The sequence below is a fragment of the Vollenhovia emeryi genome, unplaced genomic scaffold (assembly GCF_000949405.1).
Source record: "Vollenhovia emeryi isolate VEMERY1.0 unplaced genomic scaffold, V.emery_V1.0 DF939243.1, whole genome shotgun sequence".
In the NCBI taxonomy this organism is placed as follows: domain Eukaryota; kingdom Metazoa; phylum Arthropoda; class Insecta; order Hymenoptera; family Formicidae; genus Vollenhovia; species Vollenhovia emeryi.
The window spans coordinates 331418-346275 of NW_011967123.1; the positions used below are offsets into that span (position 1 = coordinate 331418).

General features: G+C 35.3%; 1 protein-coding gene across 1 annotated transcript in view; it reads right to left on the reverse strand.

The window, feature by feature from the left end:
* Positions 1 to 6: 6 nt before the first annotated feature.
* Positions 7 to 14858, reverse strand: part of LOC105560056 (guanylate cyclase 32E-like) — a 106683-nt gene continuing 91831 nt past the window's right edge. Inside the window, exons 6-20 of the mRNA XM_012008804.1 lie at positions 13861 to 14007; positions 13405 to 13598; positions 12890 to 13052; positions 10762 to 10919; positions 7460 to 7750; positions 7096 to 7356; positions 5444 to 5515; positions 4197 to 4365; positions 3970 to 4119; positions 2863 to 3202; positions 2628 to 2751; positions 2455 to 2553; positions 2235 to 2379; positions 1570 to 1826; positions 7 to 1292 (exon numbers count right to left, since the gene is read on the reverse strand). Coding sequence (XP_011864194.1) covers positions 408 to 1292; positions 1570 to 1826; positions 2235 to 2379; positions 2455 to 2553; positions 2628 to 2751; positions 2863 to 3202; positions 3970 to 4119; positions 4197 to 4365; positions 5444 to 5515; positions 7096 to 7356; positions 7460 to 7750; positions 10762 to 10919; positions 12890 to 13052; positions 13405 to 13598; positions 13861 to 14007 — 3455 coding nt within the window. The 3' untranslated portion in view covers positions 7 to 407. The remainder of the gene's footprint in view (positions 1293 to 1569; positions 1827 to 2234; positions 2380 to 2454; positions 2554 to 2627; positions 2752 to 2862; positions 3203 to 3969; positions 4120 to 4196; positions 4366 to 5443; positions 5516 to 7095; positions 7357 to 7459; positions 7751 to 10761; positions 10920 to 12889; positions 13053 to 13404; positions 13599 to 13860; positions 14008 to 14858) is intronic.

The following is a 14858-nucleotide window of genomic DNA, read 5'->3' on the forward strand; positions in this document are numbered from 1 at the left end:
TTGGTGTTTACACGTGATTCCATTGCTACTCGATTCGTCGCATTAAAAAAAAAGAAAATTTCGTAAATGTACCTTTCACATATGTGTTCGTGCGTGTGACAGCGGCTAGTGTTTACACGTGATTCTATTTCTTGCTACTCGGTTTGTCGCATTAAAAAAAGAAAAAGAAAATTTCGTCAATGTATATTTCATATAATTTGTGCCTGTGACAGCGCCTAATGTTTACACGATTCTAATTATTGCTACTCGGTTTGTCGCATTAGGAAAAAGAAAAAAAAATTTCGTAAATGTATACTTCATATAGTTTGTGCGTATGATAGCACCTAGTTTTTACACGTGATTCTATTGCTACTCAGCTTATCGCATTAGAAAAAGAAAATTTAATGAGAAAGTTTCTCGAATGTGTACTAGACCACACTTTCGCGTTCGTTTTGCTTATCATACCCTGCTAGTATTCCTCTTCTTAGAGAAACATTGCTGTTGCGCATTCCATTACCATTGAACATTTGTATAATGGTTGAAACAGGCGGAATTTCTAACAATTTTCGCGCGGAAGACTTTTTATCAGGTACACTGTCCATGCTAGATGCAGATACCACCTGATCTAGCGAACGCGAACGCTTCTCCCGTATTTCGCTCTTGTCTACATTGTCGTTACCTAACAGTGGATCTGCTTCATTCGGAGGATTATCGGTATGAGACAACATTATCACATTACCATTAGAATAATTATTATTCAGCATTTTCTCCGAAATGTCCGCTTTTGAGTTAATCCGCGTGCATTCGTTTTCCTTCCAGAAATTCGGCGATTCAAGTCGTTTATTATACATATCAGTGGGAAGCGGGTCGAGTGAACGGGATCCGCGTATGACAGTCTGGGATGGATAGTCACTCGATGACGAAGATGCGATGGTAGATAAAGCACGTGCATTTTTCCTGAGTTTTGGTCCTATACTTATAAACAGGTCATCGACTGACTTGATATTTAAGAAGCGTCTTCGCTCTTCTTCCTCCTGAACCGAAACATTGTCTAGTGTGGTTTTTGAAACGCTTTCAGTCAGAGACAGGGGAGATCTCTCGAGCTTGCGAGCGTGCAACGGTCGCGGAAGTGGACTAGATCCACCACACTGTGAAGACGAGTCGTCTGCTATTGGATATGGTACACTTGATTGTCTACGACTACCGGCACCTAATCCATCTAGTAGCGATGCATATCGCGAGTCTGGATTTAGCTTCGGGCTTTTTCGCGGTCTGCAGAACAGTGGCGGAAGATTTTCATCCTCATTAGAGTTCTGTAGAGATACAAAGATTCAGTTAGCGAAAAAAGATGCGTTAGAGAAAAAAGTTTACAATTAACAATAAATAATAAGAATGTACTTTTCACTTAACGATTGCTTTAGTGTAGATTCAAAATCGGACAGATTCACTAATTAATTTTAAAGAATATTAAAATAACTTTGTTAAGAATAAGATATTTAAATTCTAAAAAGTCCTTATTACATCCTTGTTATACCACACTGTTCATACAATTCACATATAAATATTTAAAATTTTTTATTTATTACGAACCTCCGTATTCCTTCTGTGTGTCACAGTAGCACCCGTGAGCCAGTAAGTCTTCACTGTTCCTTTTCCTTTCATTTCAACAAAGCCTCGATCTTCGATCTTATAACCACCGATCTTATCTAATGCCTCTTTGCATTGCTTACTGATATGTATTCGTAACGGTTCTCCGGTAGACTCCATACGAGACGCGGTATTGACGGTGTCTCCAAATAGACAATACCTAGGCATTGTCAAACCGACAACGCCCGCTACCACAGGACCTGTAATTTTATATTCATGTTACCACTGAATAGTATATCAATGTGTATATGTATGCATATATACACTGTAACTAGGCACGTGCAAAAAATACACGAGCACAGAGGCCATGACGTAGAGGGGTCCTAAAGTCGACCAAAAAATTCAGTACTTTTAAATTAGACTTTTACATTTTCAGATTAAAAAATTTCAAGTTTTTATTAAATCTTAAATTTGTTATTTAGCAGTATAGCGATTGCTCAATTCATTGATGCAACAATTGTTATATCATACTTGTTTTATTATTATTCTTCCCCAAAAAATTTAAGTGTCCAAAGATAAAACCTTGCACATGAAAAGCTAGTTACATCACTATATGTATACATACACACATGTATATTACATATGTTCTTAAATGCATCTTTTCTTACCGGTATGAATGCCGATACGTAACTTGAGAGTTTCTTGAGGCCGATGAGGTATCGTATGATGCTTAACAGCATTAAGTAATTCCAATGACATTGATGCTATTTGTCCAGCATGCTGATCTCCAATTCTTATTGGGAGACCGGAAACCTAAATAAAGTATTGAGCACTGAGAAATGGATTTCTTTTGTCGCAATTAATCACTTAGGTAAATATGCTACTTACGACCATGTACGCATCTCCGATTGTTTCAACTTTATATACTTCATATCCTCTGATTATACGATCAAACAACGTATACAGATCATTTAAGAAATTTACAACCTGTCGTCACAATTATCAATTACATAAATGACATTTTTATTTTATTAATTATAAAACGGTACATGACAATATACCTGAAATGGTGTGCTTTCTGCTGACATCGCAGTGAAACCGACAATATCGCTAAAGTATATAGTAACCAAGTCAAAAGCTTCCGGTTCCACTCCAATACCGTTTGTTAAACAATTCGCGACAGGTCTATAAACAATATAATATTTTTTTAAATATATATTTATACGCATTTAGATCACTCAGAATTTTATGGTCACTACTTCTTATTGACGAGCACATCACACTGCGAAAACTTACTTGGGTAGCATTCTGTGCAGAAGATCTTCCGTTTTCTTTTTTTCATCCAAGAGAAGACCCGTACGCTCGGTGACTAGATCTTCAAGATTGCTCGCATATTTCTCCATCATATTCATTATTTGATCCATTATATTGCGATGCCACCCAGCTTTCATTTTTTTCAATCTCGTTCTTATTGCTTTAAAGTCAGGCCTAAATTCTGGACATTCGGCCCAGCAGTCTGTAATTGTGCTGACGACGTAGTCGGCACAATTTGCTTTTGACTCGGAGAGTATATTTAAGTTGGGCCTAAACGGCGGTTCGCCATCGTCTGGGAATCTTTTCACTCGGTCTATGATTTCTGTCACAAGTTATTTAATAGTCTTATTAATTTTTTTGTAATGTTTAGGTTAAATTTAAGTTTACGTCAAAAAAAGTTAAGTTAAAAACTGACCAATACATAAACGTTATAAGATAGGTATTTACATATTCGTCAGTTTTCACAATTTTGCCCCAATAAATACTTTTGTAATTTGATGAAACTTGTGTTGAATTGGGAATAACTTAGTAATTTGAAATATGGAACGGTTTTTGTAATTTTCTTTACAAAAACCTTTATATGCACCTACATGATAGTTATTTACAGTAAAAGCTATGAAAATCTATTCTTTAGGATATAGATATAAATATAATATAAACATAAATTGTTCATATTTTATTACACACACCTTTTCTGTAAAGTATAATTCCGTTATACGTTTGTGTGTGCAATGAACCTTGTATGCAATTTCGTTACATTATCGTAAAGTGTACACTGTGTATGATAATTTCGCAAGTTCCAACATTTATTTTTTTTATTCTAGATGAGTTCAAAATCACTTTTTAGGTAAATATTTATTCCAGAAGTCAGGTACTGGACTGTTTGAGACATTCCAGTTCCAACATTTTTTTTTTTATTCTAGATGAGTTCAAAATCACTTTTTAGGCAAATATTTATTCCAGAAGTCAGGTACTGGACTGTTTGAGACATTCGAAAAATGTCTAAATGGATATTTAGGAAAATCATAAAAAATGCTAAATGTTGGCGAACATACTTATTTCTAATATTCCCATTATACTATTCCTTACCTTTGGGTTCCAGATTTATATTTCCATATGGTCCCTTGCGTCCAAGAATTTCATATAGAATAATAGCGAAGGAATAAATATCTCCTGCCTGAGTGCCTTTAATCGGAGCATGCGAGTTTCTTAACAATTCGGGAGCTTTCCAAAATAAACCTGCAACAAGATAGTTTAGTTAAAATGACGATTAAAAGCAATACAAAATATACTTGATAGAAGATAGAAATATCTACTTCGATAATACTGATGTTCACCGATACTATCAGATTCGGCGCAGTGACGCATATCGTGAAGACCGAAATCGGAAACTTGGAGTACCCAACGTGAAGTTACAACACAATTGGAAGATTTTAGATTACCATGACAGACTAGTAGAGATGACTCATGAATATATAGCATACCCTGTAATTTAACAACCGCATTAAAAGTCGCAATATACGATCAACAAGTACCGAGACTGCTTGTAAAACTCGGCCAGTTTTGATGGCAAAAATTCATCCCCACGCGTACATCTTATCTAGAATCTCTGATCTTTATGCATAAATGCCGACTTTCAATTGTTAGTCAGTACCTTTCGAGCGTCTCTTGAACGAATACGTGCACCGGGCCTATGCATTTCCCTCAGCGCGCAAAAAGAAAAAGAAAATCGTGTATGTATAAAACTTGTGTAAAACTTGGAAAGATTGTAACGAAGAATTTTGAAAAGTTAAAGATTGTTTTTGGTGAAAAATCCATGAATCGTGCATGTGTTTAAAAGATTTGAAAAAGACCGAATCTCCGTTGAAAGCGATCCGTTAAAAAAAACCAAGATTCATACGTAAAAATTTCACGCACTTTCAACCTTTATTAATATTAATCGTCAATTTTTGCATATTGATTCTTTTATATGCACGACAGAATCTTCGTTTCTGCTTGTTGAAGAGCGTCCAGACCGCGGGTCGCTTTCAACGGAGAGGTTTTGACCTTTTTGAATTTTTTAAACCACTCAACAAATACACGTGCATGACCTATGGATTCTTAACTGAAAACAATGTTGAATATGCAAATTACTTTTCTGTAGCGGTTTTTCCAAGTTTTACTTAAAATTGTATGCTGTTCTTTCTCTTCCGATACTTTGCGCGCTAAGGGAAACGCGACGTAAGCCCGGTGTAAATGTTTGTTCGAAAGACACTCGAAGTGTACTGACTAAAGGTTGAAAGTCGGTTTTTGTGCTATAACAAACAGACATTCTAAAATTTATGAGCAGATTCTCTACCATCGAAATTAGTTGAGTTGTAAAACTAGTCCCAACACTTTTTGATCACACTACATAATTTAATTTCAATGATGTCTTATGTAACGAGAATTTTGTAAGATTTAGATAATTTTTATTAACACAAATCTCAATTGAACAAATTTCTGAGACGAGCGAGCGACAGTATGATAAGAGCAAAATGCTCTTTCACATTACGGTACAGAAAAGATCTATAAATAGACCTACCTTAATGAGATCGTGAATTAATGATGCAATGAACATATCATCTAATTTTATATCTTCGTTTTCAATAATGTCCTGAAAAATGTACAATGTATATTTATATAAATAATATATTACCTTCTTTTTCTCTTTCTTTCTTACTATCTTATCTGAACTTTCAAGAAAACAAGTATGTACAGTTGTGGTCGAAAAGGTTGTCCGGTGTTTTATGACAAATTTCGGAACGTAGTCTATCATGCAAGAGGTTATAGCTATTTCTTACAGATATGTGCAATGATGCATACGAATATTTTGTGAGCAGAAGCTACATGATTTCTGACATGATAGGCTGCGTCCCGAAACTTATTATAAACGATCGCAAAACCTTTCTGATCACGACCGTGTAGTGATAGACAGAATTGTTGCGACACCATTTTTAATGAGTTTAGAAACATACATTCAGATTTAGATTTACGTTTCAAAACATTTTCTCTGGGGAAAATTTTATTTGAGAAATAGATCGAAACGTTCAAAATGGTTTCGGAATGACCATTGAGTAAAATATTTTTTTGGAAAAAAGGTTTTGGAACGTAAACCTGAATCTAAATGCACGTTCCTAAACTGACTAACAAAAAGTGTCGCAACCATTCTATCCATCACTGTACATTTACAGAGATCTGTGAAGTTAGCACTCCGAAATAAAAGTTTTCAAAAATTCAAGTGACATTTGTTTGTCCACGTTTTGTCCAATCAAAATTTTCGTTTTTCCACCCTTAAAAAACCTTATGGCCAAATTAAAAAATTTGACAATGAGCACCCCATGAACAGTTCTCATTAATTTCTAAATATAGAATAGAATACGATTGTTTATGATTTGTCCATATTTGTCCACCCAAATTTTTGTTTGTCGTTCAAAGAAAAGTTATGAAAAATTGAAAAATTTGATAGCACTCCCATAAATATACCTCATTATTTTTAAGTGGGATTTGGTTGTCCATGATTTATCTATGTTTGTCCACCCAAACTTTTCGTTTATCCACGCCGTAAAAAAGTTATGAGTAAAAAAAACGAGTAATTGTCTTTATAAACAACATTAAATGTCTTTCCTTTACATTACATACTAGAATCGTTTGTCGACGCATTGTTTTCGATTGTCTACTCCTTATTATGGTTTGTCCATCCAGCGGAATCGAGTTGTTAACAAACAAATGTAAAGAAAATACACAACGACCACCCTGAGTACTTCTACTTGCATTTCCTTAACTTAAACACTGGAATTGTTTGTCCAAACACGTTGTATAGTTTCTTTGTAGTAAATAAAATCGAACACGCTGCATTGTAGCCAGTTTACCCCGATAGTGGAATACAGGAACTGCCAATGTAGGCAGGCGTGCGAGGTCTCGCTACGCCTTTGTTTATGGCACGGCTAACTTTAAGAAAAGTAAATTAAAAGTTAAAAGTTATCGATAAAATGTAACTAAATTAAGTTAACAGTCGTTAATGTAACCAAGTTAAACACTTTTATTTCACGGTTCTAACTTCGCAGACCTCATTTATAGATATTGCATACGTTTTTTATTTATACGTGATATAATAATATATTGTTTTGCTTCCATTCTATATACAATATACTACGAATAATAGCAAGATGTCACCGTGACGACGTTACGACGTACATAAAGACTTCCTTTGGCACAATAGTCAGTAATTAACAATATCCTCATTGGCTCCACGCACGCTCCGATGAAGGAGTTGAGATTACCATGTCTAATTTCACGGAGAATGCGCATCTCCTTCATAACGTCCCGTGAAATGTCTTTTTTCTTCGAGAATTTCAACTCCTTTATTCGTACCATTACACCATGGTAATGTCCAGTTTGCGCAAACACTTGACCGCCACATCTCGACTCGTAGGACATTGCACTAACTAAACTTAACTGTAATCGAAACATATTTAGCTTCACATCACGCAGCAGTGTCGACATACAAATAAGCACTCTACCATCTATCTCAATTATGATAAACACATACGCTCTTTACCTTACTAGGGGAGGACATCATGTTATCAAGATGAGGATAACCGTGAATCTCATTCGGATCAATCTTCCAAAGCAATCCTTCTATCTCCTGTTCTATCTTCCATCGTCGATATATGCTCATAGTGATTACTGTGGCGCAAAATAGCAAAACAGCCAGTGTTGCAGCAACAATGATACTGCGGAGATGTGTATCGTCCTTCGGACAGTGTTCGTTCAGAAAACCGCAACCAGGTTCTGCCTCTGGCTTATTTTTACCAGGCCAATCCATAGCGCCTGGCCAAGACTTATATACCTACACATACTGTTATTAATGCCTACCCATCTGAAGTTGCACGCGGATCGAGGTATTTTTGAAAAGCGTGCGACTTTCTAACTCTTCGTACATCATAACATTGAAACCAGTAATGCTGATTCGCTGTTTCCTTAGTCATGATACACGAAGAGTTAGAAAGTTGCACGATTTAAAAAAATGTCTCGGTCCGCGTGTAACTTTAGATGGGTAGGCATTAATGACGCTATGTGCACATCACATGGACGTAGTATAAATCGACCTACCATTACGCTCTGTGAACTGGTGAAGCCAGAATAACCAAGTGAGACAGAGATTAAAGGGACTTCATTGCTATATTCAAGTGTAATGTTCTTTGGCGCGTCTTTGACACATGGACAATTTTGATAGCTGGAGATAGAACATTTTCGTGTTTAGAGTTTTAGAAGGAACGTTTCCATTTACGTTTTCCATTTTATAGTTACACAAATAGAAGAATATTTTCGTTTACATGTTCGTTTATGTTTACGTTCTCATTATAGTTTAAAATTTGCAACGTGTGAAAAATGTGTTGTGTTTGCAGTTTACAAAAACAACTCAACGAGAAAAATATCTCCTTTCACAGGTAAATAGCCTAAAACTAATTTTTTTAATTAAAAATAACTCTTTTATAAACATGATTTGCAAATACTATAGCATTATTCGAAAAAAATTTAAACAAAGAAAAAATTAATTAATTTTTAACATTAGTAAATGTAATAGTAACTATTTCTGGTAATTTTCCTCAAGATGAATCTTCTCCGGAAAGCATGGTGTAATACTATAGGTCCTAATATCTTACTTGCTAAAACATTAGTTCTGTGCAGTCAACACTTTTTGGAAGAATGTTTTTTTCTATTCTCCTGGTGTGTGCGTGAGCGTGAGCTTGTACGTGTGAGTGATATGAAACAAGGGATTACAGAAGACGCATTAAACGAGGATCACTGCCAACAATATTTAGCTTCCTATAAGTTATACAGTAAAAATTATATATTCTTAAGTATCAATTTTAATGTATCACATTAATCACATTTTTTTAAATTTTGAATTATCTATTATCTATAAATATATTGTAAATTATATTTCTATAAAAGTTCAAAGATATTCCTGAGAATTTTAAGGACACGTTTACTACGTTTACTGATTCAATTCATCATGTCGAACAATCAACCTTCCAAATACCATCCAATAGAATTGATGTTCTAAGGGTTGAATCTGTAATCCCTACTATCAATGATACACAGTTAGCGAAAGTGTTCAAACAAGATAATTTGACGTAAGTTTCAAATTGAATTTGTAATTTGAATCCAAGATGAAGAGTTCAAATTTTTTTCAAATTTTTTATCCTAGTGCTTAAACTGAGACTCTTCCACCTCTACCTCCTCCTCCTCCTCCTCCTCTTCCTATTGTCGATAACATAGAGTCAGATTGTAAGGCTTTCTCCGCGAAAAAGTCAAAGATACAATCCTATATTCGTTCGCGATTGCGATCCTAACAATTTAGAGTTCCCAAAGAAAGCACTGAGAAATTGGAAGCTACTCATGTTACATATTGAAACCCAAAATAGAACAATAAAAGTGATACAACAGGAAAATCGTGCTTTGCATAAAAGAGTGAAGGATCTCAAAAGTTGGTGTCTGAGTTAAAGAAGAATTTAATATAACAAAATGCTTGAGAACTCTTATCAGTAAGTTCACTTCCTTTTACAGAGTTTGTTAGTCAGAAATAGGAAGTAGAAATAAACTTTTTATATGCAAAAAAGATTGAATGAATATCAATGAATAAAAATAATAAATACATAAAAAATAAATACAAATAAATAAATATTAAACAAATATAAAAACGCGTTTTTATAAAACAAATTTAAATATTAATAATAAAATAATGGTATTGTGATTAGAATATCCGCCTAAAAGTCATTAAAAATAAAAATACCCCCCCCCCCCCAAGTACATTTTGTATGGTTTATGTAAGATTATTTTGTAAATTAAAAATACAAAATCGAATACAATATAATTTTCTGTATTTCATAATTAATATTCTGACTTTTGGACCTATGTTTATATTATCTTTCTCTCTTGTTTTTGGGTCCTCATTCATCTCCTGAGTGACTGACTTTGACTTACGGGACACCCTGTGTAAATCACACAAGGGCTGTGAATCAACCCTATAGAACCATAATTTTGAGAACTCCAACCCGTTCTGAGATACTAACTACCGCCCACTATTCGTTTTCCTTCTTTCTTTGGAAAACTGTTATACTCTTTAACTAAAATTTGAAAATTTTATCCTCTTTTAAAAAATAGAAGGTGGGGTGGGGGTGGGAGTGGAGGGGTCGGCATTAACCCCTTATAGGACCGTAATCGTAAGAACTACAACCCATTTCCAGACATCAAACACCGCCCACCACTCGTTTTCCTTCTTTCTTTAAAAAACTTTTCACCCCTCTCGCCCTCCGCCCCCACTGTATAACACATGCAGGGGTTGTGAATCGATACAGGACGCATGCTAAAATCCGTGTCGTGCCATCCCCAAAAAGTATCTGATGCTAATTCAATATCGAAATTCAATATTTGAACTTCATACGGTTTGGCGCCATTTGGTCGAAGGGAATAACAAAAATTTTGCGAAGAACAAGACGATTATGACGACGACAAACAAACATTTTTGCACCCTTTTTGCAATGATTCTTTATTGAAACAGTGCTTAATCATCTTGTACAATGTGAAAATCAAGGTGGCTTCCGTATTCGATGTATTAAAGATTCATTTTGAGGAAAACTACCAGAATTTCTGGCTTTACCAGTGCACAGAGCGCATGGTGGTTCACTTATACTAGTACATTATATAATTATATTATGTCATATTTGCTTTACATCATCATGGCGTTTTCGACCCTTATTTTCGATGATTCTATTATTTAAGTATGGAATAACCATCTTTTCTATCTTCAACCTGTTGTAAGAATTTCTTAAACGCTACAAATAATTCACTCACTAGAAGGGTTTCACCCTGCTGGAATTGGCCTACAGGCATCATCTGATAGTCGCAAGAGAAGTTATGGACACGAAACGGTTCTTTTTTCAAAGCAAGCACTGAAAAGTTTCCTTCCGAGTCTCCAGAGGGATCCAATTTAATAGTTGCCCCGCTCACACCTAGCAATGATAAATTTTAATAAAGACATACGTAAATTATAAAACCAGCAATCAAATATAATGCTATAAAAAAGAAGTGAAATCAAAATTATTTCAAGTAAATTTATTAAAAAACAAAAACAAAAATAAAGTATAATCAAATGAAAAAAAGTGAAATCCAAATTATTCAAAATATATTGAACATTATGAAATAAATCAAACAAATGAGAATGCCTTTTAAATCCGACCAAGATTTAGGTAGTCCAATAATTTTAATCTAATATGAAAATTCATATACTGCTTTTCTACCTGTCCTGTACACCAGTTTCTTTTCGGACATAACACAGTTTCGTTTAAATGGAATCATTATTGTCAGCAACTTTATGTATTTAAGATAAATACTAAAATAAATATTTATCTTAAATACATACATGAATTTGCTGACGACAATAATTTCATCTATACGTAACTGTGTTACGTCCAAAAAGAAAACCGGCGTACAGGACAGATGGAAAAACAGCATATGAATTCTCATATTAGATTAAAATTATTGGGCTACCAACAACTTGGTCGGACGTAAAATGCGTTCTCGTTTGTTTAATTTTTTCATAATGTTTAATATAGTTGGAAGAATTTGGATTTCATTTGTTTTTCATGGTGTTTTATTTTTAATTTTTTTTAGTAAATGAACTCGGAACAATTTTGATTTCACTTCCTTTTCATGGATTTATATTTGACTTTTGGTTTTTAATTTACCAAATAATTTTACGTGAATGTGTGTGTGTGTGTGTGTGTGTGAGGCGCGCGCGCGTGTGTGTGTGAACCGAACAAAATATACTTGGCGATTTCTTTTTACATTTTTCATATCTTTTTTAGGCGGAATTCACAATCGTGAGCAGTACAACCCGTTCTCAGACGTCAATCACCGCCCACCACTCATTTTCCTTCTTTTTTTGAAACCCTGTTTTCACCCCCCTTCACCCTCGCCCCTACTGTATAACACATGCAGGGGTTGCAAATCAACGCCGGACGTATGCCAAAATCCGTGTCGCGCCACCCTACATATAAATCTGATGATACCTAAAATTCGAAATTTTTACCCCCTTTTAAAAAATAGGGGTGGGGTGAGAGTGGAGTTGGTTGACGTCAACCCTTATAGAACCATAATCGTGAAAACTACAACCCGTTTTCGGACACCTACCACCGCCCACCACTGGTCCTCCTTCTTTTTTTGAAAAACTATTTTCACCACCCTTGCTCTCCGCTCTCACTGTATAACGCGCGCAGGATTGCAAATCGATGCCGAACGTGTGCTAAAATCCGTGTCATGCTACCCCCATATACATATCTGATAATAACTCAAAATCGAAAATTTATGGTGGGGTCATCAGGTAGCAACGTGCCGAAGCAGACAACAAAATTTTGCGCAGAAGGCGACGACAACGTATATGAATGACATAAATACAATACCCGAACAACTCGGGGAAAAATGGATAAAATCTCGTTCTATTGTCTCAATCATGTAATATCTAATTATATTTCTCTAGAAATAATCACTCACCCTGTATGTATTCATACCTTTATTATACCATTACAATCTAAAAAATCTAGGTCTTTCTAAAAAATTATTATTTTTTGATAATATCGCTTTGTTTAATAAGAACCCTGCTTTATTTCTAAACAAGTGTATTCGTTTCAGTAAGTGATACGCTGTAGCGTCATGCTTACGGAAGGATGTATGTATATCACTTCTGTATTTTATTTAGGGTAAAGTTATGTACTCGGTTTTATATAGGAAAAAATATACTTGGCGCGAGATTAATGTTTATAAAACAAAGAAAATACCTACTTAAGAATTATATCAATTTATCTTCAATTTAATTGCTTTTCTCTCGCTTATCATCAATCACATCGAGTATTAGATCAATAGTGAATCACTTGAGATTAATCCTATCAATACAAATTATATCTTTTATGTCATTTATACGTACTTTGATATGTAGATGATTTCTTGAGAATCATATCGGTTATAAGAGTGCCGTTTCTGGCTAGTTCCTCGATAGAAATGCCTGGGTAATCTTTTATCAACTGATCCAAGGCTTTTGCATATAGCTTCACAGAATCATAAAGATATGCCGCGTAAATCGAGACATACTAAAAATAAATAAAATAACAAGAATAAGAGCTTATTGTCGCCAGTACATAATCAATCAATGTAGGGAAATTGTTTAACAATGCATCTGGCAATGCTAATTAGAGAAAATTTATTACGAAAAATATTACCTCAGCCAGGTTTGAACACAAGCGACAGCGAGAGTCGAATTGTTGAGACGCCCGCCTAGAGTGTAGGTAGGTCCAGATTCAAACCCTGGCTGACAATGAGGTAATATTTTCGGCAATAAATTTTCTCTAATTAGAATTGCCAGTTGCATTGTTAAATAATTTTCCTACATTAATAAAATAAAAATTGCATAATGCGCGAGCGTTTACAATTGATCTAGAATACCTTTTCATACTTTCTCAGAAGCTCGGGAACTTGAAAGTTGAAGGGTTCTATGCTACTGTAGTGTCGGACTTTCTTAGTAAATTCTTCGTAATTCTGCGTCGGTGGTGTCGACACGACGACCATCAATGAACGTGCCCTCTTCAAAAAGTCCTTTGGCTCGAGACAATTCTTCAGATGATCGAAGTGTTCCGGTTCTGCGCCAAGAACAAATTACTATATGTTATTAAATCAAAATAGACATAGTTGTTACGTAATATTTTTGAATAACAAATCTTTAAGTTTACTGCAAAAATGTGTACACACATAATAATCTAGCTTTAAATTTATTTAAAGGATTAGTTTTTGTAATATTATGCTTGCATGTTATAAATAGTGTAAGATTGCGTAATCAACTTATCGAAGCTACTGTTCACGATATAAACGTAATGTGTGATAAGATTTGCTCGATTTACTCACTCCACAAATACTTCTGTGCTTCACGTTGCGAATACGTCATCATGTCCACGTGTATCACCATGTACTCCCCGTTATCTAGGAGCCTTTGACCTTGCATCGAATTCATCATATCTATCAGTGACATTGGCGTGCCCAGGAAGATGTATACTAAAAGTAATAAAAGTAAACATTTTGTGAATGAAACCAAGAGTATTACTGTAATGTAAATTCCATCCCACAGGATGATCGCCAAATCGCAAAGTCAGATTTGAGATATTTAAATTTAATCCCGGCTCTTCGATCGTGATTCGTAGAGGTGTGACATTTTGATGTTATATTTATACGCGAAATGCCCCAAGATATCCAGATAGCACATGGACGTCCACAGGATGTCCGATGGACGGCCGCATCTGGACATTCGGACGTCCAAAGTACGTCCATTTAAGGCCCGTAGGATGTCCATTGGACGCCCATGGGATGTTCAAATGACACTGCTTTAGAGATCCATAGGATGTCCAAAATACATCCAACTTTGGATCTATTTTGGACCTGTTTTGGATCTATAACGGACGTGTTTTTAACAAATGTGTACCTATATTTTGGATAGGATTTTTAATAATTAAATATTAATTAATCTGTGGCGGTCGCAATCATAGACATATAAAAGATAGACTGCTTATGAGGTAGTGGGGGATGTCCTCCTGAGGGAAAAGGACAACACCAATTTATTTGGGTATCTATCTTTTTCTAGTGTACGTGATCACGTGGGCGTGGATAAAAGGGCAAGTATTACCAGTGGGCTAAGCGGGCCTCCTTTTATACCCTACGAGACTGGATTTTGCTACCGAGTTTTTGGCCGCCACCATGCGCGACCTAGCGGCGGTCGGCGAACTACTCAGAAGCTGGCGCTCGCGCGCCCGCGCGCGTGTCGCGCAGTGCCAGATTGCCATTTTGTGCCGGATCACGTATTGCGACCGCCACACATAACCAATTTATTTCATTGTATTTATTTCATTGTA